Source organism: Vigna unguiculata, chromosome 8, assembly GCF_037176805.1.
Source record: "Vigna unguiculata cultivar grain cowpea cultivar isolate G323 ecotype 2 chromosome 8, ASM3717680v1, whole genome shotgun sequence".
NCBI classification, from domain to species: Eukaryota; Viridiplantae; Streptophyta; class Magnoliopsida; order Fabales; family Fabaceae; genus Vigna; species Vigna unguiculata.
The window spans coordinates 29,793,362-29,816,561 of record NC_140799.1 but is presented as its reverse complement, the minus strand read 5'-3'; the positions used below and the strand labels follow the sequence as shown (position 1 = coordinate 29,816,561).

Here is a 23,200-nt window from a genome sequence, read left to right as displayed (position 1 = left end):
TATATATATGGTTTTTAAATTCTTTTACCAATAATATCAACTTGACTAATTTAATATTATTTTCCTTTTATAGATACATACTTGAACTTTTCTATTTGTCTATTCTTAAATTTTAGTTGTTATATATATATATATATATATATATATATATATATATATATGGTTTCTAAATTATTTTACCAGTAATATCAACTCGACTAATTTAATATTATTTTCCTTTTATAGATACATACTTGACCTTTTCTATTTGTCTATTCTTAAATTTGAGTTGTTTTTGTTTTTTTCTTCTATAGATTTTCTTGTACTTATTTATGCATCTTTAAAAATTAGCTGACCGATTCTTAAACTGATTTTGTTAACCAAGCCACTTAACCCTCTCATCTAGTAATCAATATAATTGATTTGATTTTTTTAAGTTTTATGTTTTGTAACGATAATTAGTATTTTTTAAAATAGTAAAACATTTTTCAAGTTTAAAATGGTTTACTTTTTAACACCGATTTGTTTGAAACAACATGTTTCAAATATATTTTGTAACTTCATGTGTTTTAAAACAACAATTTATTTTAGTATTATAATATGTCGTAAATGTCTTCTGTTTTAAGGGTGTGTTCACTTAAGTAGATGAAATTGAAAGAAATGAAGTAGATGAGTTTGAATGGATTTGAGAATGAATTGTGTGTTGTTTTTTTTAAGAAATTTAGAAGTGATAATGAGTGAATTTAAAAGTAAAGTTTGTGAGTAATAGATAGATCACAATATTGTCCTCTATAGTATAAATTGGTATAAAATCTACAAAGAATGGGATCAGATCCCTTTATATCTCATGCACACATGGATTTGATCCAACAAAATATGGATCGTTCCCTAGCTTGCACATGTGGTTACCTCAACATTCTTAAACCACCAGAGTTCATTCCTCCACCTTCGTAGTGCCACCAAGGGCGACGATTCCTTCCAAAAACCTCACACCTCATGCGGCCATGACAACTAAAATCTACTCCATAATTGATTCTTCGCCTATACAGAGTCAAGAGACACATGAAATTAAACAGGGATAATACTATAAAAACACCCTTCCCACCCGCAAACCTCCTCCCCTTAACGAGATGAGATATCGAGTTAATCTCGCAAATCCACACTTTCCTTCAACCTCAAATCCTTGAATTCAAAGACGCTATTTACTCATAAATCTATCTTAGACAATCTCTCCCACTAGTAAATCATTGGAATTGAACACTGCCTAAGTAAAGAAAGAATTTTTCACAAAGTCTGTAAAATAAAGTTGGAAGTCGTGTTATTTACATACAACTTATCCCCAAAATTGGTAATTATTTTTAAATCTACCCATTATGATAATTTACCTAAAAAAATAAACCATTGTAGTAAAAAAAAAAACCGAAGAATTTCAGATAAACATATTATGATTTTACTATTTATAATTTTGTAAACCACAAATGATTCCAACATTTTCAATTTTTTGAACCTTAATACTAGTGCCATCATCATTAGTAATCAGATCAATTGGTACGGGTTGCCATATCCATGACCATTTGAAAACCTTTGAGAAATAATCAAAACCGTACCTTGGTTCCACAGTAACCATTGACAGCTGGATCATTATTTATGAAAATTCCGAAGTCCCTATAATTTAACGTATCTTCAATACACCTAATTTATTCAGCCACTAAAACCAAGGAATCAAACAGGCAATTGAAAGTAACAAAATATTCTTCGTATAACAAAAACTTATCAGTCATTATCCATGAGATGAACCCATGTGCATTGCGAAAAAATAGCTCTCAAGAACAATTAAAACAGACCGAAGTTGGCAATCCTCACACGAAAGAAAAGCACGTTAAAATCTATCAAATTTATGATTCCGAGGCTTTCGAATAAAACAAATAAAGGTGTCACACTTTCATATCCTAAATTAATGAGCAATATCATGTTTGCTAAAGAGAATATTATCTTGATATTCTACGAACATATAATGGAAATTTCAGTGTCATTAAGAAAGTAGGCAATTCAGAAACGCGTACAAATGGAAGGACAAACTAAAATAGCCCACTGCATCCACAATTCATAACAAAGACCATGGAATGCCTAAAATCTCAGTAACATCGAGATTAGCAATCGGCACTTTCTCCCTTTGAAAGCATTATAGAAGGGAAGTTCAACGACTAATTAGCGGTATGATTTGTTTAATTTTGTTCCCCGTCCCCTTTAGGCGCGGCTTCTTTAATTTCATCTGCACCGTCATCCTGAAAACCCAACAAAATAAACACCGTAATCAATAAATAGATTCTCTGAAGAGAATAAAGTGCTATTACTATACAAATGATGTTGGAAATCCCAAAAGTCATACCTGCATGTCAGAGGTCCAGAGGGTAAGGTTATCACGAAGAAGTTGCATGATCAAAGTGCTGTCCTTGTATGACTCCTCTCCCAGTGTATCCAATTCAGCAATTGCCTCGTCAAAAGCCTGGTGAATTTCAAAATCAACAGAAATGTTCACGATTACATACCGTTTTACATCAGAAGGCCTACCAAAGATCACGAGTTACGATCATTTAACATTTTACAATTTTAATTAGTCATCAGAATCTAACGTCAAGGTTACTTAGACATTACTGAAACTATAATATGCTGTTGTTGCAATGAAATGAATATATTATTTCAATTCATGAATCGCTAACTTCGAATAGTTCACCACGTCCAGCCACTATCTTGTTTTTACCGAATAAATACTTTAATGTAATCGAATAGTCATTTATTAAAATAAAAAGACAAGTTTCTCTGAACACTAACCTGTTTTGCAAGGCTGCAAGCCCGATCAGGAGAATTAAGAATCTCATAGTAAAAGACAGAGAAGTTCAGAGCAAGACCAAGCCTAATAGGGTGAGTTGGAGGCAGCTCAGAGTTTGCAATGTCCTATACACACAATACAGTTAAAGCAAAACATCAGAAAAACAAAAAAGCAGAATATACACTTCGCAATATAATCAAGCAAAACATTAAAACAAAAGAAAATCCTCAGTTTTACAACGCTATAAATCTATTTCACTATTTCACGTTACAATATGGAAGTCACTGTAAATCAAACACGCAAGCAAAAAATGTTCAATTACTTAATTAAGATTAACAATTGTGGACAAGTAACTTCCGAATTTCAATTACTTCGCTCCAAAACCACCATTACCACAGAGAACCCACTATCTTCTAGACCTAAAATTTGCAACAGAGAACCAAAGGTTTTGAACCGTAGATCAAACACGCGAGAAAAAACGATTCAATGATTTAATATTTTCAATTTCAGAAAAGTAGGTTCCAAATTTCATCATCGCTTCCAAGATTCCGTAAAGATTCCACAATACTAAGCTAAAATTTGAAACACAAATACATGTCTTGAATCGTAGATCAAACACAGACCAAACATCATTTAACAATTTAATATTTAAAATTCTAAACAAGTGATTTCCAAATTTCAACCTGCTTCGCTACAGAAAGTCACTTTAACAGTATTAGATTCCACTATTCTAACCAAAAGATGACCAAATGGAGCGCGCGTGAGTATCCACGCGCACATACGAATAATTTACTCACAATCAATCAAATCACGAATCTGGCGAGTAAAGCAAACAGATCTATAATGCGAAAATTAGAATATAAAAAAAAAATCGAAAACCTGTGCAGATTTGTAGGCGGAGAGCGTGCTCTCAGCGGCCTCTTTGCGGTCGGCACCGGTCTTGAACTCGGCGAGGTACCTGTGGTAGTCGCCCTTCATTTTGAGGTAAAAGACCTTGGAGTCACCAGAGGCAGCAGAGGGAACGAGGCGCGAGTCAAGGAGCTTGAGGATTCCGTCGCAGATGTTGGAGAGTTCGCTCTCGATCTTGGATCGGTAGTCGCGGATGACGGCGACGTGGTCCTCGTTGCCTCGGCTCTCCTCCTTCTGCTCGATGGAGGAGATGATGCGCCAGGAGGCACGTCTGGCACCGATGACGTTCTTGTAGGCGACGGAGAGGAGGTTGCGCTCCTCCACCGTGAGCTCCTCGTTCTCGGCGGCGGCAGAGACCTTCTCCATGAACTCCACCATCTCCTCGTAGCGCTCGGCTTGCTCCGCCAGCTTGGCCATGTACACGAACTCTTCGCGTGGAGAGGGAGCGCTGGCCATTGCGGGATCTGGTTAGGGATGTGAGAGAAAGAGAGAGATGTTGGAGAGAGAAAGAGAGGCTGGGAAAAGGCGTGAGAGGGATTGGAAGAAACAAATAGAGGGTTTTGTTTACTATTTTATTTGTGGGAGAACCGAAAGTTGGGGATTGGTTCGTGCTGTGCTTCCGTTTCTGCCACCCATGATTGCGTTTTCGAGGGACTTTTTTTTATTTTTGGATCCCATGACAAAAATAGCCCTCCCTCTCTTTCTCTCTCTTCTCTCTTCTATTTTTCTATTTTTAAGTTCTTCCTTTTATCAATTTTTTATTTTTCTGCCAATTTTTCTTCCTCTATTTTATTAATAAGAATATAAGAATATTGTTTTCAATGCTTTCAGACAGAGACGCCAAATAGCTGGCAAGCACGGGTTTGATTATTTAGTTTGGCGGAAAGGTGTCACTCACGCACTCCCATGGTGACTGTGTATCCTCCGGTTTCAAATTCCAAGCTTGCATCGATATTTATATTTATTTTATACAATTTTTATAGAAAACAAAATTATATATCATTTTATTCGAGTACCTTTTTTTTTTTTAATTACAGCTAACTAAAAATAATGGACCTATTTTTGTAAGGTGAAGTGCTGAACAGATCATCAAAGTGGTCAAAGAGAATTTGTGTGTTTTTCTGAACAAAACCAACTCCTATCAACATGATCTTCCTACTTATCATAAGAATGTAAGAAAGAAGAAAAGAAGGTTTATGAAACTAAGCAACAAATAAAACAGTGAATGTGAGGAACATAAATATACTATTTTTGAAAAATATTTATATATTGAATGTTTGTAATTAAAAATATTAATACTTTGAAGGCAGACTATTAAAACAAATTAGAAGATATTAATTAAATAATAGAGATAAATTTAATGTCTACATAATACATTAATGTTAATTGTTGTAATAAATTTTAAAATGAATATTTAAATATAATTTAACAATAAATGTTGTTAAATATAGTTTTTAAAAAACATGTGTTCCTTGTAATAATTATTTAAATAAGATTTAATGTACGATCAATTTCAGTAATGGTTATTAATATTAATTACTTTCAAAGTTAAATTTATTTTGTCTGCTATAAAAAAATATTTAATGTTTTTATTGGTGATGTAATTTTATTATTTAAATAGAATTGAAATCTAGAATATATGTAAATTTTATAATTTATTGTTCATAGAAAATTGGAAATGATTTTTAAAAAATAATTGAAACTTAGATATAACATAAAACATAAAGTAAAATAAATGAATAAGATGGGAAATAAATAGATATATTGAACCACGAATGATATATGAATTGCTTGGCTTTGTCATAATAGCAAGAATCCTTCAAGTTATGAACCATGTCTCCCTCTTTGACATTGTGTAAAATAATTTAATCTTGTTATATTACTTTTCATAGAAGGAGATTTCTAGAAAATTTTGTGCCTCAACCATTATTAAAATATTAAAATATATAGTTTTCACCAAAATCAATTTATTTGGGTCAAGATCTTGCCATTTAAATAATATGTGTATGTTTGATTTTCGGTTTTATTTTATATTAAAAATCATAAATGATATTTGACAAATTTTTGTTAACACATTTAATTATAAACGTAGGTTACTTTCAAAATAAAACTATAAAAAATTTTCGTTAAATAAGATTTTCAATTTCATCCGACTGTAATATTTTGGAACATATTACTTAATGTGCCTGTATATTTGAAAACATTTTTTTTTGTTTGAAAATAAATATATTTGAAATTTATAATATTAGTAATTTTTATAATTAATTATTCATAGAAAAATATGAATAACTTTTTATAAATAATTGAAACTTGGATATAACACAAACATGAAGTAAAATAAATGAATAAGACATAAAACAGATAAATATCGAAACATCAATGACACATTATATAATCATTAATTTCTTGTCTTCATACAATAGTAACAGTCTTATATGATAAAGTGTAAATTGTAAAAACTTTATCATGAATGTAAACGGGACGGGTAGAGTACGGATAGTAACTCCTACGTATTTTATCTGTTGAATAAATATCCGTTTCGTATTCTATCTATATCCGTCGGGTATCTCTTAGATGGGTATTCGCATAATTTTTTAATATCCACGAAAATTCATGGTTATCCGCAGATATTTACAAAAAAATAAAAATAAAAATTTAATAACATATTTTAATCGTAAATTCAAATAAAATACAATACATAACATTCATAAATTTCAAACAAAGTTAAAATAATTCATTTAAATAGTGTTGAATAACAGTTTACAAGAAAATGATTTTTTTTTAAAACTAATTGCTAAATTCAAGATCAATATGGTAGTATTTTGATCATTTTTTTAATTTTTTTAAAATTTAAATTAGAGTATAACGGTACAAGTATCCACAGGTATGGATACTATGGTACCCGTACCCACCCCGTTAACACGCGGGTATTAAAAATACTCGTACATGTTACTCACAGGTATCCATTTACAATATCAATTTCTATCTGTTGCAGATTTTATCCACGGATACATGCGGATACGAATTTTTTTGACATCCCTAATTTTTATTTCTAAATAATTATATTATTAATTTTATTTTTACTTTAAATATAGGACTTAAAAGATCTTACGTTCATACTTCTGTGATTAAATTTTTATAAAAATATGTTTTATATTTTATTGAGATAAAATTTGATCATTGAAAAATGAGTAATTTTTAAGAAATATTGTGATTAAGTAACATAAAAATAATTAATAATAACAAAATAAATAAATAAAAAATATCAATTAAATAAAAAAATATGAATTATTATATATATATATATATATATATATAAATTTAAAATCATTATTTAAAGAAAGTTTTTAAAAGATAAAACACTACAAAAAAAAATATTTTTTAACAACAAGTACATAAAGGCAGTTATAATAAGTTCAAGGATAGTAAAATAGGTTAGTCTAATTCGTTTTGGCTTGTCCTTCCCTTAGTCTACCAAAAACTGGTAGGGTCAGGATGACCCATCACTGAAGAACGAGTCAAAAATTACAACCCATCCCGTCACAAGTCGAGTTGGTGAGCAAGCCCACCATTTTTTATTTATAAAATTTGTTTATATATATTCTTATAAATAAATATTTAGATCATATTAATCATGTAAATATTTTCTAAGTTTTTAATTGATCAATTAATATCTTTAATTGGATAAATTAAAATATTTATTATATTTACATATTAAATTACTCTATTATAATAGTATTGCATGTTAAATTACTCTATCTACATGTTAAATTACTCTATTTTCATGTTAAATTATAATAGTATTGCATATTTACTTTTTATACAAAAATATAATATTTTTAATTATTTTTAATTTTCAAAAAGTAAAAGTAAAAGTAAAAAACAGATCAATAGACTAGTTGACCCGCCTTTAGCCCGTTAGTTTGACGAGTTAGGTGGATCGGGCCAAAATAGACTGACAAGTTGAAATAAAATGATGTTATTTTAAAAAAAAATAAAAATTTTCTAATATTTGAAGTTGGTTCAAGATTGACAGGGTCCTTTAATATCTATTTTAGAATAAATGTTATTTTCATGATTAGTTGTCATTTAGACCAGCACTTCAACCCCGCGCTCCTTTTTAAAAGACTTTCGCACTTCTAGAGAGTTAGATCTTCGCCATCTTCGTTTCTTGTAAGATCCGAGAAAATTAAATATAAATAAATATTTATTTGACCAATAAGTGGGAAATGGAGACACATTTAATGGAATTAATTGGGTCAATTATAACAAGGAAAAATACTAGCTCAAGTGGTTGAAAGTATTTGGTTATGTTGTAAGGACTTGGGTTTGAGTCCTTTGTAAGGTATTAATGAGATAATTTAACTAATTAATTGTTTTACAAGTATGCATGAAGGTGTGATGTGCATTGACAATTTTTTATGTGCATGAAATAACAAGAAACATGAAATGGCATGGTGGTCTATGCATGAAATAGCAAGAAACATTGACAATTGTTATTAATGAGTTAAAACCTTGGATAGTGCAAAAGTATTCCTTTTAAGTTAAAGCATTTTTGTTACGTTTTTTTATTTTTTAATTAATTGTTTTTAGAAGTTGAAAAGAGGGGAAAAGGGAGAGTGAAGGAGGAAAAGAGAGAACAATTCATGTGGCAGTTGAGAGGGGTTTAAGAGAGCACTACAACTGGATTTAGGGAGAGCTTTGAAGGTTATGAGGAGTTCTTTTGGTAGAAGCCAAGGTTGGGTGCAATTTTGTGCTAGAAAGAATAAATTTAAGATATTTTCATGGTAACCATTCATGTGGATGAAATTATTAAAATTATCCGTGAATGCATTGAGCAATATAATACAGAAGTAAAAATTGTAAATACTGATACCGTACTTCAAGTAGGCGATGGTATTGCTCGTATTTATGGTCTTGATGAAGTAATGACGAGTGAATTGGTGAAATTTGAAGAAGGTACTATAGGCATTGCTTTGAATTTGGAATCAAAAAATGTTGGTGTTGTATTAATGGGTGATGGTTTGTTGATACAAGAGGGAAGTTCAGTAAAAGCAACAGGAAGAATTGTTCAGATACCTATAAGTGAAGCTTATTTGAATCGTGTTATAAATGCCTGGGTGCATTTAGAGTGGGAATTTCAGGTAAGGAGAGTGGCTCCTACTTGTTTAATTTGAATTATGTGTTCATGTTATACTGTGCTTGGGTGTCTACATTTTTCTCCTTTTTACATTATTTTTCGTGGTTTCTAGGCTTCTGCCCAGAAATTGCCTGGCAGCAATGAAGGCTCGCCAAACGACACAACCTTTTTGACCCAGATTTTTGGGTTTTTCTATGAACCGCCTGGCAGCGATGAAGGTTTGCCAGGAGATGCGACGTTGATTGGTTTGTTTTTCTACGATTTTATGGATTCTGTGATATTTTGGGTTTCCTATAAAGTTCTTCATTCATGATTGAATGTATAGTATTATATAATTGCTATTGTTGATGATACCTTGATGGTTGAATGGGTGCACAAACATGAGGGGTTAATGTTAGGGCTTGGGAATGAGTTTGAAACCTGATGTGCAGAGTTCAATTATGATGATTTTGCAGTTGTATGATTTTATTAGATGTGAATGTTGTAAATAAGCAACGGAATGATTTGTTAATGGACAAAAACCAAGAGGGACGGTGAATTGAGTTCTCAATAAAAATTGTACTTTAAAATTTTTTCCCTTTTAATATCAAATATCAATTAAAATTCTTTCCTTTATTTTAATAATCACAATAAATAAAGAGAGTAGGGAAGAGAAAATTGCACAAGGTATTTATACGGCTTCAGATGAAAAGACCCTACGTCCAGTTGTTAATCTCTCAAAAACAAAATTAACTCAATCATTAAAATAAATAAAAAATACAATCACAGATAAGAAAGTTTAGGGTTTAGAAAACACTATCTTGAATCACACGAGAGATAAATACACCTCCCATGAAATCTATAAGGGATGAACACCTCCTTTGAATCACACAAAGGATGACTTGTTTCTGTAACATGCTAACCGGATATTACGGATTTAAAATCTATTATGGTAATCCCCCAGTCTTGAGAAGTGGTAACGTTGCTAAGACTTGTTAGAGGTGGCTGAGCAAGTGAAAAGACTTAGGATGTTAGGGGTTGCGTTAGTGGAAGGTGTAGAGTCATCATTAAGTGTGATGCTTCATCTCCTGAGTACTTTTTGGGTAGAAAAACTTGTTGGGTTTGGGCTTTATCTTATAAATAGTGAACCCAAGGAAGAGCTTGTGCATAATTTCATTTGGTTGGTTTCAAGAAAATTTCATCAGTTGTGGTTGAGTGGTGTCCGACATATTTGCTTTCTCTTTGTGCCGTCAACTTTCCTATATATAAGGTATGTTTGGTGATAGTGATAGTTCTTTTGTATCAGGGTTGGGTAGTAGGAGTGATGGTTCAGGGAGTAAGGGTACCAGTTACAGTGGGGGGGAGGGAGTTCAGATGGAAGTTATTCTTGAGGTTAGGTAGGATCCTTCTGAGGAAGTTGCCAAAAATAGTTTGCCTCCCAAAACCGGGTACGCATGGGTGGCTTCGGATGTGAGGACTCAATATTCCCTATTTAGCTGGTCTCGAATACTCAACTCATGGTTGAACTGTATCCCTATTCTAGAGAAAGACGCTTTCTCAGGTGTCGTATCATTAGAACGAATGAATGTTGTTGAGTGTGTCTGTCATGATCAAGATGGTGTCGAGGAGGGGTTCTTTTATATGTACATGTGCCATTTTTCACAATTACATATGCAGATTCCTTTTGATGATTTTACAATGGGGGTGCTACGGCTACTGAACGTCGCGTATACCCAATTGCATCCCAATAGTTAGGGTTATCTATAGGCCTTTCATGTGTTATGTTAGTCTTTATATCTTCAGCCTTCTCCACAGTGTTTTCTCCATTTTTATGATATTCGTCCAAAGAGCCCAATTACTTGGTTGTCACTCATAAGTCGATAAGGTAAAAGCATATTGGATGCTTTTTCACATTCGTTCAAACATTTTAAAGATGACTTTTTTAAGGTCGTTGTGAAGGAGTCAGGTTGTTCACATTTTATAATGAGGATGGGAGTACGAAGTTTCCATTTAGTAGAACTAATAACCCTCGACGATATAAGGATATGAAGAAGGAGAAGTTGTCGGCAAATGATAGAGAAGTTATGGAGATCTTAGGGAATTTTAGCAATAAGTTGTCCATTAAGGCCTTAGTTAGAGTTTATTTATCAGTGCACCCATTTGTTGATTTAGAAGGTATACTTTTTTTACCGCTATGTTTTATGTGAGAGAGATAACCGTTTATGTTTGCATTTCATATGACTCAACTAGGGAAGAAGAACCTGAACTTGTTCAGGACTCTACATAAAGAGTAGGTTGAGAAGGTCAAAAATGCGGGGAATACCGAAGTTCCCAACTTGTAAGAACCCTTGGTCGAAGTTCACGTTCATGGTAGGTCATAGAGGAAAATGTCTATTCCTGCTAAACATGGTGTTGGGAAGGATTTGAAGAAGGTCAGGGCCACACATGTTGGAATTTAACAGCAGGGCATTGATATTGGGTCGTAGAGTGGGCACCCTTTTGCAAAGGGAAATAAAGGAAGGAAGCAAGGCCAAGGTGGAAGAGATTCAAGAAGAATTAAAAGCCTAGGCCGCTAAGCATGAGGAGGAGAAGGTGGCTTGGGAGAAGGTGCAAGAGGAGTGGCCGGTTGAGAGAAAACGTCTTGGTTCTTGGAAGGTCAAATGTCTAGATTCAGAGAAGAAGATGAATGGAAGAATTATTGACCTAGAGACAGACAATGAAGAGTTAAATGAGAAATATATCGGCCTTGAAAGCGAACTTGAAGATCTAAAGAGTCCTATTATCCAGGAACATATCAGCGACTTCACTAAAGGTTTGAGGCATGCAGCCTTCTTCTACTAGGAGGTGGAGCCTACAAATCCAAAGTATGACGTTAATAAAGACGATATTGATGGTCGCCTGGTGGATGAGGAGGATTTAAGTGCAGAGTAGGTTGAAGAGGTGCCAGCCACAAGTGGTAAGGATGCTGCAGTTGAGGAATACGAAGTGATGCTAGTGGAAACTGATCTTGCCGTTTGATTAGTTTTTAATTGATCATATTCTGGCTTTTGAGCCTAAGTTTGTAATAATTGCACATTTATTACTCTTTCGAACATATCAATCATTTTCTTTGAACATATCAATTATTTTCTTTAAATATATAAGTTGTTTTTAATGCATTTGTGCGTAGATTGTGGGATGTCATTTATTTTCGACTGCTCTTATTATTACCTGTCTATGATATCCTATGTTTGTGTGAACTATAATCATGCATTGGTTTAGTTAGGAAATTAGGTATGATATGTGCTCAACCTAGGCCGCTTACTTTGGTAAGTGGTGGGGAACTTGAAAAAAAAATTATCTTGATGAGAGTGTGTTCGACCTAGACCGCTTAATTTGGTAAGTGGTGGAGAAACTGAAAAAGATTTTATCTTGATGAAAATGTGTTCGACCCAGCTGCTTACTTTGGTAAGTGACGAGGAACTTTTAAAAAAAAAATTATCTTGATGAAAGCGTGTTCAATCTAGACTGCTTACTTTGGTAAGTGGTGAGGTACTTGAAAATTCTTTTATCTTGATGAGAATGTGTTCGACCCAGACCGCTTACTTTAGTAAGTGGTGAGGAACTTTGAAAAAAAAATTATCTTGATGAGAGCGTGTTCGACCTAAGCTGCTTACTTTGCTAAGTAGTGGAGAACTTGAAAATACAAGGTAAGTTTGTAAAGAACCCTTGCTTTATTTATCATTTTGGGGGTGCCTCGTTAAAAACTCCTCGGCTAAAACCCTCTTTAGGAAAAAAATGTCGAGTGAGGAAAAAGAGTACACCCAGGGTTACCGATTTTCTATCTTCTTACATTCTTTGATTTTAACTAAAATAAAACTTGATATGAGATACGTTCCATGAGTTAGGTATCTCTTCTCTTGATAGTTGTCCCAATCTGTAGGCGCCTCCCCCTACATCTTCACATATTCTGTACGGACCATCCTAATTAGCTGAAAACTTGTTATCTTTCTTCCTTACGATACTAATCATTCTCCATACAAGGTCTCCTTTCACAAACACCCGTGGTTGAAGCTTGGAATTGTATTTTCTTGTTGTTCTCTGTTTTGCCGCCATGTTCCTAATTGCGTTGTCGTCATATATTTGTCTTCTTAAAGACGGTTCTCCGATTTCGACTGGTATCATAACCTCTGTTCCATATACCAAACTGAAGGGAGATTCATTGGAGGCAGACTGCGGAGTACACCTATAAGCTATAATACTTCAAATAATTCTTTCGACCACTTCCCTTTCACTCCGTGTAATCTTTTGCGCAGCTCGATCAATATTACCTTATTGGTAGCTTCTTCTTGTCCGTTAGTCTGCGGATGTTCTACTGAACTGGTAATGTGTTTGATTCCTAGACCAATATAGAATTTTGCTAGCTCCTTGTCTATGAATTGCCGTCCATTATCAGTTATGATTGTGTGCGGCACCCCGTATCGGCATATTATGTTCTTCCAAACAATTTGTTGGACCTGTGGTGTTGTGATGGTAGTTAGGGGCTTAGCTTCAAACCATTTTTTGAAATAATCAATCCCTACAATGAGGAACTTGACTTGCACCTTGCCAAGAGTGAACGACCCCAAGATATCCATCCCCCACTTTGCAAACGACCAGGGGGAGAGTATGAGATGTAGCTGCTCCTGTTTTTGTTGAATAAGATGGTCGTGTTTTTGACATGGTATACATTTTTTGACAAAGGCGTCACAATTCGCCTCCATCGTGGCCAAAAGTATCCGGTCCTTAGGATTCTAGTTGTCATTGTTTGCAATCCGGAATGGTATCCACATATCTCCTCATGAATTTCTTTTATTGTGTATTGTGCATGTTCCTTAGTGACGCATTTGAGCAAAGGCTGTCCAATCAACGTGTATCGGGCCGCTTTTGACAGTCATCCTTTGTCGGTGTCTTTTGGTAGGTTTTTGATTTTTTGGTAATGCACGTACGATGACATCCAATTGTCGGTTCCTCCTAGGGTTAGACATGCGTTCGTCGTTGAGGGTGCCTCTAGTGTTTGCTGCAGCAGGGACTTGTATCTTTCTTTATGCTTTGTACTCGCCATTTTGGATAGGGCGTCGGCTCACGTGTTATTTTCTCTTGGTATGTGTTGTATTTTTACCTCAACGAACCCAAATTTTATGATATTGCGGACCAGGTGGTAATATTGGAGGAGTGTCGTGTCTTTAATCTGAAATTCGTCGTTGAGATGGCCTACTGTCAACCTAGAATCGATTTTGCATGTTAGTACACGTACTCCAACTTCTCGTGGTAGCGAGAGTCCGACTAGGATGACTTCATATTTGGATTGATTGTTAAAGGTTTTGAAGGCGAAGTACAAGATTTTTTTAATGAGTATTTTGTTTGGGCCCTCCAAGACGATGATGGCGCCTACTCCTTTCTGGTTGGAGGAACCATCAACATACAAGGTCTATTGTTCCTCTTGCAGCATTTGTTGGAGGTCGTTGACGAAGTCTAAAAGGCATTAGGCTTTGATTGGTATGTGTAGTTCATAGCAGATATTGAATTTAGATAACTCTACGACCCATGCCGACTTTCGTCCTGCTAAATCAAGTTTTTGGAGGATTCTCTGGATAGGGTAGTTTGTCTTTACAATGACATGGTGGATCTGGAAATAAGGTCGGAGCCTTCTTGTCGCATTTACCAATGACAATGCTAGTTTTTCGACCATTTGGTATTTGGTTTCTAGGTCTTGTAATGATTGACTAACAAAGTATACTAGATATTGAACACCAGCTGATTCTTGGACCAAAGCGGTGCTGATCGTGCTTTCTATGGTTGTAATGTATACTAGCAATGGAAGGCTTGCATTTGGTTTTCGCATGATTGGAAGGGATGCCAAGATTCTCTTAAGATCTTGGAATATATGTTCACACACTTCACTCTAGGAGAATTTCACAGATTTTTTGAGGAGTTGAGTGATGGGTCCGGTTTTGTCCGCCAACTTTGGTAGGAATCTTGATATGGCTGTAAGGCAACCTATCAAGCGTTGCACCTCCTTTACAATTTTTGGGCTGCGCATTTCTATTATGGCCTTACATTTCTCAGGATTTGCTTCGATTCCTCGTGTGAGCATGAAGCCTAAGAAGTTTCCCACTATCAACACGGAATACACACTTTTCAAGGTTAAGTCTGAGGTTATGCTTTCGTAATGTCGTAAACACTTCAACCAAGTCCTTTGAATGTTGCAGGTAGCTTGGAGATTTTACAACCATGTCGTCCACATATACTTCGACACATCTGTCCATCAGGTGGCTAAACACTTTATCCATTAGCCTATGATAGGTGGCACCTGTATTTTTGAGGTCGAAGGGCATGACCTTGTAGAAGTAGTTGGCATCTTCGGTTATGAAAGTAGTTGGCCTTAGGTATTTGGTTGTAAAAGTAGGCGTCGAGGAAATTGAGTACGCGGTTTTCGGTTGCGCTACTTACTAACCTATCAATGTTGAGTAAAGGGTATGCGTCCTTTGGGCAAGCTTTATTGAGGTCAGTATAGTCAAAAAACATTTGTCACTTGCTGTTGGATTTCTTTATTAGGGCAACGTTAGCCAACCAAGTTGTGTAATGGGCCTCAACGATGAATTTGACTACTAGGAGTTTCGTTGCTTCCAGCTTAGCTATCAGCCTTCGTTCTTCTCCTAATTTCCTCTTTTTTTTGGAGACGTACCTAGCTTCCCTATAAATGGATAGCTTATGGATGACTATTTGGGGATTAACACCTAGCAAATATGTTATGGACTAGGCGAACAAATCCATCTTATTTTTCAATGTTGTTTCAATCAAGTCTTGGTTGTTATGACTCAAACCTGCGCCTAGTTTGAGATTTCTTCCTGCCGATAGCTCCAATGTTTTAGTATACTCTACTAGTTCGATGCACGAGTCACAACCTATTATGGGGTCAAGGTCTTCACCAATTTAGGTCAATATTGTTGGTTGTAAGGACGAGCTCTTTTGGCCGTAAACTTGTAATATAACATTCACGTTCAATTCGTTGGTCTCCATGGATGGTGATGATGTCACCAGACGCATACAAGAACTTCATGACTAGGTGGGGTGTGGAGACTATTGCGCCTAGTGTGTTTAGGGAAGGCCTCCCTAGAAGGACGTTTTAGGATGTGTGTGCTTCGATGACTAGGAATCAGACGTGGATAATTTTGGTTTGATGCCCCTCGCAAAACACTGTATGAAGGTCGATATACCCACACATACATATTCTTTCACCGAAAAATCCGTAAATGGGCTCATCATAAGGTACCATAGACACAATGAGGAGTGGTAGTTTTTGGTAGGTTGCCCAATATAGGATGTCTATTGAGCTTCCTTGGTCTATCAGGAATTTTTTTATCGCAAAGTTCTTGAGCTCTATGGTGATGACTATAAGGTCATCTTGTTCCTGGTACACATCCTTGAAGTCAACGTCAATAAAGTTTATTGGTGGCATTCTTCGTCATTTGTGAGAGCGGGTAATAGAGTTGACAAAATGGATGCTTCTAAGGTGCTTTTTCTGGTGGATGATGTTGATCCTCCACCTGCGAAACCGTCGGATATGGTGTTTATGGTGCCGCGTAACTAAGGAGGATAGGCGCAGTTGATGTCGGTGTGGGTCGGGGGTGATTGTTGCGGTCATTTTCTTAGTGGCGATGGTCTTTTTGGCGGTCATGCGTTGAGCTGTGGTTTTTGGTTGGTCTGGAGCTTTGTTGTCCTTCTCTTTTGACGAATTGTCTTAGGTGGCCGACACATATCAATTCTTCTATCTTATCTTGTAGCGCCTTACTCTCATTCGTAGTGGAACCATTATTGCGATGATAGTTGCAGTATTTGGTCATATTTGCGTTGGGTAGGTTAGGGGTTTTACGAGGTGGAGGAATCAAGTCCATTTGCAAGGCTTCATTTAAGATGCGAGACCAGGGAGTGCTTAGGGGGGCATGTCTCGAATATCAGGGGGTCTGGGCTCCTTGGGCCTAGATTCTGTTCTTGTGGGTGGCTTGTCAGTTTTGCGATCTGTGGGTTGGAAATTAGTATAAAATATGGTCCGCAGAGTTTTCATTTCTTCCATCCGTATGTAATCTACTGCACGCAGCTTGAGTTCGTGCATAGTGGTCGATGGTCGGAGGTAGACATTATCCGCGAATGGTCCAAGCTTCAGTACGAGGGCCATATAATGAATAATCATTTCCCGCGTTAGGTTTTTCATTCGGAGGGCCGCTTTACCAAAACGATCGATAAAGGCTCTTAGCGTCTCGTCTTTTTCATATTTGACACTGAGGAGGGATAGAAGGGTGGCTTGGTGGGGTCGACTTTCGGCGAACTGGGTTGTGAAGAGGTGAGATAGAGTGTCGAAGTAGTCGATGAAGTGTAGGGGCAGGGAGGTGAACCATTTCAGGACTGGTCCTTTGAGGGTGGTGGGAAAAGCCTTACACATAACAACATCTTCATTCGTGTACAAGCCGACGTGGGTGACATATATCTTGACATGCTCGTCGGGGTCTGTGTTCCCAACGTAGCATTCTAGTGTAAAGGCTTCCCATTGGCGGTGTTTGTGTGGATGTGTTGGTATGTGGTGTCGAACGATGGTTTGGAAGGGGGTGGTGTAATGATGAGGAGGGATATGGGCGGTGGAGAGGGTGGGAAGGGTGGTTGTGGTGAAGGTGTGAGGGGTAGGGTTGTACTCGCTTTCTTCTTCAGTTGGCTGACATGGAGGGATATTAGAGTCCTTCTTCTCTTTGCCCTTCTGGTTGGCATCTGTTTCTATCCTTCTTTTCAGTCGCGCATTCTACTGCCTCAGCACCTCCATCTCATCAGCATTGCATATATTTGAAGTCAGCGAACTCCTGTTGCATTTTGGCCTGCCCTTCCAGGATGGTGGCCAAGTCAGCTGATTTGTCACAACCTCTTGAGGCCTTATTTCCAGCTCCTTTGAGATGCCAACTCTGCTACGTGTTGACACCATCTTCACAGGTTCTCTAATTGTTTTGGCAAGATACTAACTCGTTCCCCACGGTAGGCGCCAATTGTTCCTATGAAAAAAATAACAAAATATTAGGGATCACAAATTATATCTTACCCAATCTTAGATTCCTTGAGATGGGTACTCCTCGATTCTCTCGGGTACGTCATCTTGTAGTATTGCCGGCTAGGACGATGATTAAGTCAGAAAAGCTCTCAAAAGTCAAATCACAAATTAGAGAATTAATGAATTACGTACCTTTAATTGTTGGGATCCACTCGTATTTATAGAGCATTAATCACAATTTATCTGGTTTATGGGTTGGACCTTCATTGGGCTCGCTAGGACTTTTTTTTTGGCTTGTATGGGTTTGACCAAGGCCCAAGCATCAAACTTATGATTTGATTATGGAAGTTTAATAGTTTAATTGTTATTTTCTAAGTTAGGAGTAGGCGGCCTTTACTTATATGTAACCGTTTGGAGTAGGCGACCCTTACTTGTATGCAGCTTTAGCCGCTAAATGCGTATTACTTTTCTGTATGAATGATAAATGATCTAATTTACATAGGACTATAGCTTTGCGGTTGAGACTATGTATGCTTACCTGTCCTAATCGCGTGGTATAGTATATTAATAATTTATGTAATATTTTAGTAGATCACGATGTACGTTATGAATTAAACAACTCTTATTGCTATAATAAATATAAGAAAAAATAATCATCATGTAATATATCACCGATTTTATATTATTTTCTATTTATTTCATTTTTCTACGTTCTTATCTCATTTTCATTTTTTTTTCAAACTTTGAATTATTACTAAAAATTACTCAAATGTCTATTTTATAATTTATATCTCACTTCAATTATTTCATGAAATATAAATCACAAAGTTTACTTAATAATAATAATTTCCAATAATAAGTGTATATTAATTTATAATAATATTTTTAAACACGATAAATTAAAATTTAATATTTTGAAAAAATACTTAATATTATTTATTTATCACAAATAATTATCCGGTGTAAGCCATTCCTATTAATTAACGATACTTATTAAATTATTACATCATTTATTGTTAATATTATTTGAATATTCAAACATTAAATTAGTTTAAAATATTTTTGTTGTTTATCATTAACTTTGTACTCATTTTCAAAAATAATTATTAAATTAAATTAAATTCATAAATGAAACATAATTACAAATACATATTATTCCATATGTTATATATGTTAAGTTAATAATCTTTTTATTAATTTATTAATTTACTTAATTATTTAAATAAAAAGTTAAAATCTCTTACTTTATGAAATTTAGTATAAATCATTATTAATAACAACAACAATAATAATTTCTATTAAACACACAATTAAAAACAACCTTTGATATTAGTATTGTATCAAATCTTAAATTTTGTCATTAATTCCAATTAATGATTCTAATTATAAATGCACACTTCATTAAACAATAATTTTAATTTTTTTTCCTATTTATATTTTTTAAAATAAAAAAATTGAAGTCAGAATTTAGTTCTCTAGAGAACTATAATTGGGACCTTTTTTTGCAGCAATTCTTAACCTCTATTACTAGAATTCAGCTATCTAAACATTAAATTATGTTCAACCATATAAATCATGTTATCTGACTAATATTCTAATATTTTACAGTATAATCTCTTTTTTTTTTCAACCAAGCTATTGAAGAAAAAAACCCTCCATAATTTCACACTACAGCCTATTAATTATATTCAAATATAACTAATGTGGGACCTCAAATTTGAGAATTACAACATTATTAGTAGTTTGTCACAACATTGGGACACCAAATTTCAAAGTTGATGGTTCACATGTTGCTATTTTGAGCATATACACCTATCACATTAGTTTTATATTACTTTTCAGTTCCTATTTTCAGCACCTATTTATAGTTTTCAATCAACATTATTTGTTTAATACTTTAAGAGGTGCACTTAGAACACAGTGAGCCTAATACTTTCCCAACATAAAACACAGACACTTGTTAATTGTACCATCAACAACAACACTTGTTTCTTCAACTGTGTAACACGATCTAAAGATTTTATAATTTTCAATATAAATATTTTGATATTTGAGATTTCAGAAATTTTAAAATTTCGATGCATGCTACCGCATGAACCACCTATGTAACTGTGACATTTTGCATAATTTTTCATCTTTGTGGCCCATTTTATGGTTTAAACATAGGGCAGAAGTTATCTTTAGAAGTTGACTGTTTGGAATTTCCGCCCCCGGCTTGACCTAGTTGTATAATAAATAACCCTTCCTCGAAAGGGAAAAAATTGAGACACACCCACTGAATTATAACACTGGTATAAGATAAGGCCCAAGGTTTAATTTACTTTCTTCACAATCGTTTTTTCTCTCGTATTTACTGTCCCTTGATTTATTGATTCATGATATATCTCATTGATGCTTTCAAATTTGGTCGCAACATAACCAACTCTACCCTGAAACAATGGAAAGAAGCAAAATTCAAATGCTTTATGATGCTTCTCATGCCCTGTTCTCTCAATCGGAGCTTCCAACTTTTCAACAAATCCATTATGTTAAAAATTTGCTAGGTATAGTTCATGTTATGTGCACATTTGTTCATTTGTTTCTTTTCATTATTCTTCTAAACAATAAATCCTAACCTCTGTTAGTTATCAGTTTCCATGTGAATAAAAGACTGATTCAGTGATTCAAATGTTTGAATTCAATTAATTTGCAGATAAGATTGAAGCTATAGATGTGGGAATCGACCAGTTTGGATTGTGTGATTCTCCTGTGTCAGATGCAAGCAGTGATAGCAGCAAGGGATTGCTTTGTGGACAAGGCTTTTCTGAGATTACATACATTCACATTCATGAATGTGACAATTTCTCTGTAAGTTCAGAAAGTAGAAATACCATATTCTTTTGTTAATCTTGTTGTGAGATTTAAGGAACCTTGTGAGTGATAATTTTAAGAACATGCAGATGGGTGTGTTCTGTCTTCCAGCAGGAAAAGTATTTCCTCTTCATGATCACCCAGAAATGACAGTGTTGAGTAAGCTCTTGTATGGTTCTGCATATGTTAAAGCTTATGACTGGATTGCATTGGATTGTTCTGGAACCCAAACTGGTAAGAAGAAATTGCTTTTCATATCAACTTGTTTCTGCATTTTCCTATCTATATACCAAATCTTGTTTCATCCTTTATTTATTTTTTCTCCAGTTTTAGCTTTTATAATGGACTAAGACTAGTCTTATCATTATCTAACACTAGCATGTGACACGGGCGTTAATACATCACTTCAATAATGTGTTTGAAATGACTTGTAATATATTTGTAGTTTACCACAATAACAATTTATCTTTGAACTTTGAAATGTGAGTGCAGTAGGATTGGGTGGGAAAGTAGTGGATGAAGTGATGAAAGCACCACATGAGCCATCGATATTGTTTCCAAGAAGTGGTGGCAATATTCATTCTTTCACAGCGTTGACGCCTTGTGCAATACTTGATGTGCTTTCTCCACCCTACTCTGAAGACTTTGGAAGGCCTTCCACTTACTTTTCAGATTTTCCTATTCCTTCTCTTAATGGTAACTACTTTCATTTTGGTTCTTTCATTTCTCTTCCTTAATTCATCTTTAGGCACAAAATTTAAGTCTCTGTGTGCTAATGCTACAGGTTATGCTATACTTGAGGAGAGACCCGTGCCTAGTGACCTAGTTGTTCAAGGAGCATCATATCTTGGACCTCCAATTGTAACAATGACCGAATACAAATTTTGACTGTAAATTATATTGTGTACATGTTTCTTTGAGTAAATATATAAATATATTAATAAGTGAAAAATTTATCTTATTCAATTTTAATAGAAAGAGTTAAATTTAAAATTAATTTTTTAATATGATATTAGAGTCATCCAAAATATATTATTGTAATTATAATTGTTTTTTATTTGACTTATTGTACAATTTATTGTCAAGTTGTTATGACTACTTATTAATATTTAGTCTTATAATTGAAATCTATGTTTTGACGTAAAAGAGTATATTAAAAGCATTACACTAATGAAAGATAAAATAAATTTATAATATTTAAATAAAAAAAATCTCTTATATTTTATATAGTTAAATTAATAAATAAACATATTTTAAAATCTACTTATCAAAATAAATAAATAAAAAAATTAAAGTCACAGCGACAATTGTTTTAGATTAAAAAAGTTTTAAAAGTGAGCACAATTTAAATTGTAATAAGTTTTGTGTATGTCAAAATACATTAATTGGATTCCGAACGGCGCATGTTGCTGGTTGCCGTAACAGCGAGGGAAAGTGCACAGTTTTAGACTTTTTGGTCGGTGCAGCTTCCATGATCTAAGACAGCCACATCTACTTCCAATTAGGTTGATGTCAAGAGTGGCCATATTGCAACCCTAGATTGTGTATAATTTCAATTAATCAACTCTTTAAATAGTTGAAAACATGAAGAGAGCAAAATTTTCATTAGCTAAATAGAAAATTAAGATGTATAGTATATAGGAGGAGGTATAAAATAACTTAAATCTATGTGCCAACCTCACTCACCAACAATTTTACAAGTGTTGGGTTGAGAAATTTAGCGTAGATTGAAATGTAACTCATTTATGTATTACTTTTGAATCTTTTATTTAACTGGTATTTATAATAAAATATAAAACAAATTAGATACAAAAATATGTTTAAATAAATCGATCTATCCTAGTTGTAAAATTTTTTAATTGACTATGAAATAAATCAGGTTAAATTCATCCGTTAAACCCAACTAGGAGTGAGTCAATATATCTGAATCACACGTAATTTCATCATCTATTGTGATATTGGAAAGGTTTTACGTAAATTAGAAAATATTAAAGAGTTGGACAAAAATGGTTTAAATATACTTGGTGCGCATTTGGTTTTGCCTGCTGCAGAAATAACTTTCCTTTTACATTTTCTGTTAATTTCCCTGTAGAACCGAAAAAAGGAATACTGTTTTATATACATGTAATACAGTAATAGAATTTCCCAATTCCTAAGAAATCAATTATCGGTTATTAAGAAACTGTGTACAAGTCATAACATTTGATAAATTGTTTTTGAATCGGTGATAAATGCTAGAATCTTGTAATAACAATTATTTAAAGATATAGGTAACCTAAAGTGATTTTATCATTCAAGGAGATTCAAGTCTTTTAAAATAACAAGGAATACACTCCAGGGGATATAAAAAAATCTACACTAATGGACAAAACAATATTGGACAAATATTTAAGAGTGTTTTTTTTTTTTTTTTTTTTAATTTGTTGAGGATGTTAAATTCCTATGTTTGGTATGAATGTTT

General features: G+C 34.2%; 2 protein-coding genes across 2 annotated transcripts; one reads left to right on the top strand and one right to left on the bottom strand.

The window, feature by feature from the left end:
• Positions 1–1,896: 1,896 nt before the first annotated feature.
• LOC114194361 (14-3-3-like protein) lies at positions 1,897–4,325 on the bottom strand. Its single transcript, XM_028084528.2, has 4 exons — positions 3,689–4,325; positions 2,812–2,934; positions 2,369–2,485; positions 1,897–2,264 (listed from the first exon to the last, which is right to left on the bottom strand). The coding sequence occupies exons 1-4, from the start codon at positions 4,172–4,174 to the stop codon at positions 2,205–2,207; spliced, it is 786 nt and encodes a 261-aa protein (XP_027940329.1). The 5' UTR covers positions 4,175–4,325; the 3' UTR covers positions 1,897–2,204.
• A 15,849-nt stretch (positions 4,326–20,174) lies between these two features.
• On the top strand, positions 20,175–21,678 carry LOC114193026 (plant cysteine oxidase 3-like). The gene is made up of 5 exons (XM_028082720.2): positions 20,175–20,432; positions 20,582–20,736; positions 20,829–20,973; positions 21,232–21,435; positions 21,524–21,678. The coding sequence occupies exons 1-5, from the start codon at positions 20,327–20,329 to the stop codon at positions 21,625–21,627; spliced, it is 714 nt and encodes a 237-aa protein (XP_027938521.1). The 5' UTR covers positions 20,175–20,326; the 3' UTR covers positions 21,628–21,678.
• Positions 21,679–23,200: the final 1,522 nt, after the last annotated feature.

Bases quoted from the DNA above. Each gene is read 5' to 3' on its own strand.
- LOC114193026 (XM_028082720.2), top strand. From the start codon at position 20,327: ATGGAAAGAAGCAAAATTCAAATGCTTTATGATGCTTCTCATGCCCTG. The intron at 20,737-20,828 runs GTAAGTTCAGAA...AAGAACATGCAG, and splicing joins ATGAATGTGACAATTTCTCT to ATGGGTGTGTTCTGTCTTCC. The intron at 21,436-21,523 runs GTAACTACTTTC...CTAATGCTACAG, and splicing joins TCCTATTCCTTCTCTTAATG to GTTATGCTATACTTGAGGAG.
- LOC114194361 (XM_028084528.2), bottom strand. From the start codon at position 4,174: ATGGCCAGCGCTCCCTCTCCACGCGAAGAGTTCGTGTACATGGCCAAG. The intron at 2,935-3,688 runs GTTTTCGATTTT...TTGTGTGTATAG, and splicing joins CCGCCTACAAATCTGCACAG to GACATTGCAAACTCTGAGCT. The intron at 2,486-2,811 runs GTTAGTGTTCAG...GAAATTCACCAG, and splicing joins CTTGCAGCCTTGCAAAACAG to GCTTTTGACGAGGCAATTGC.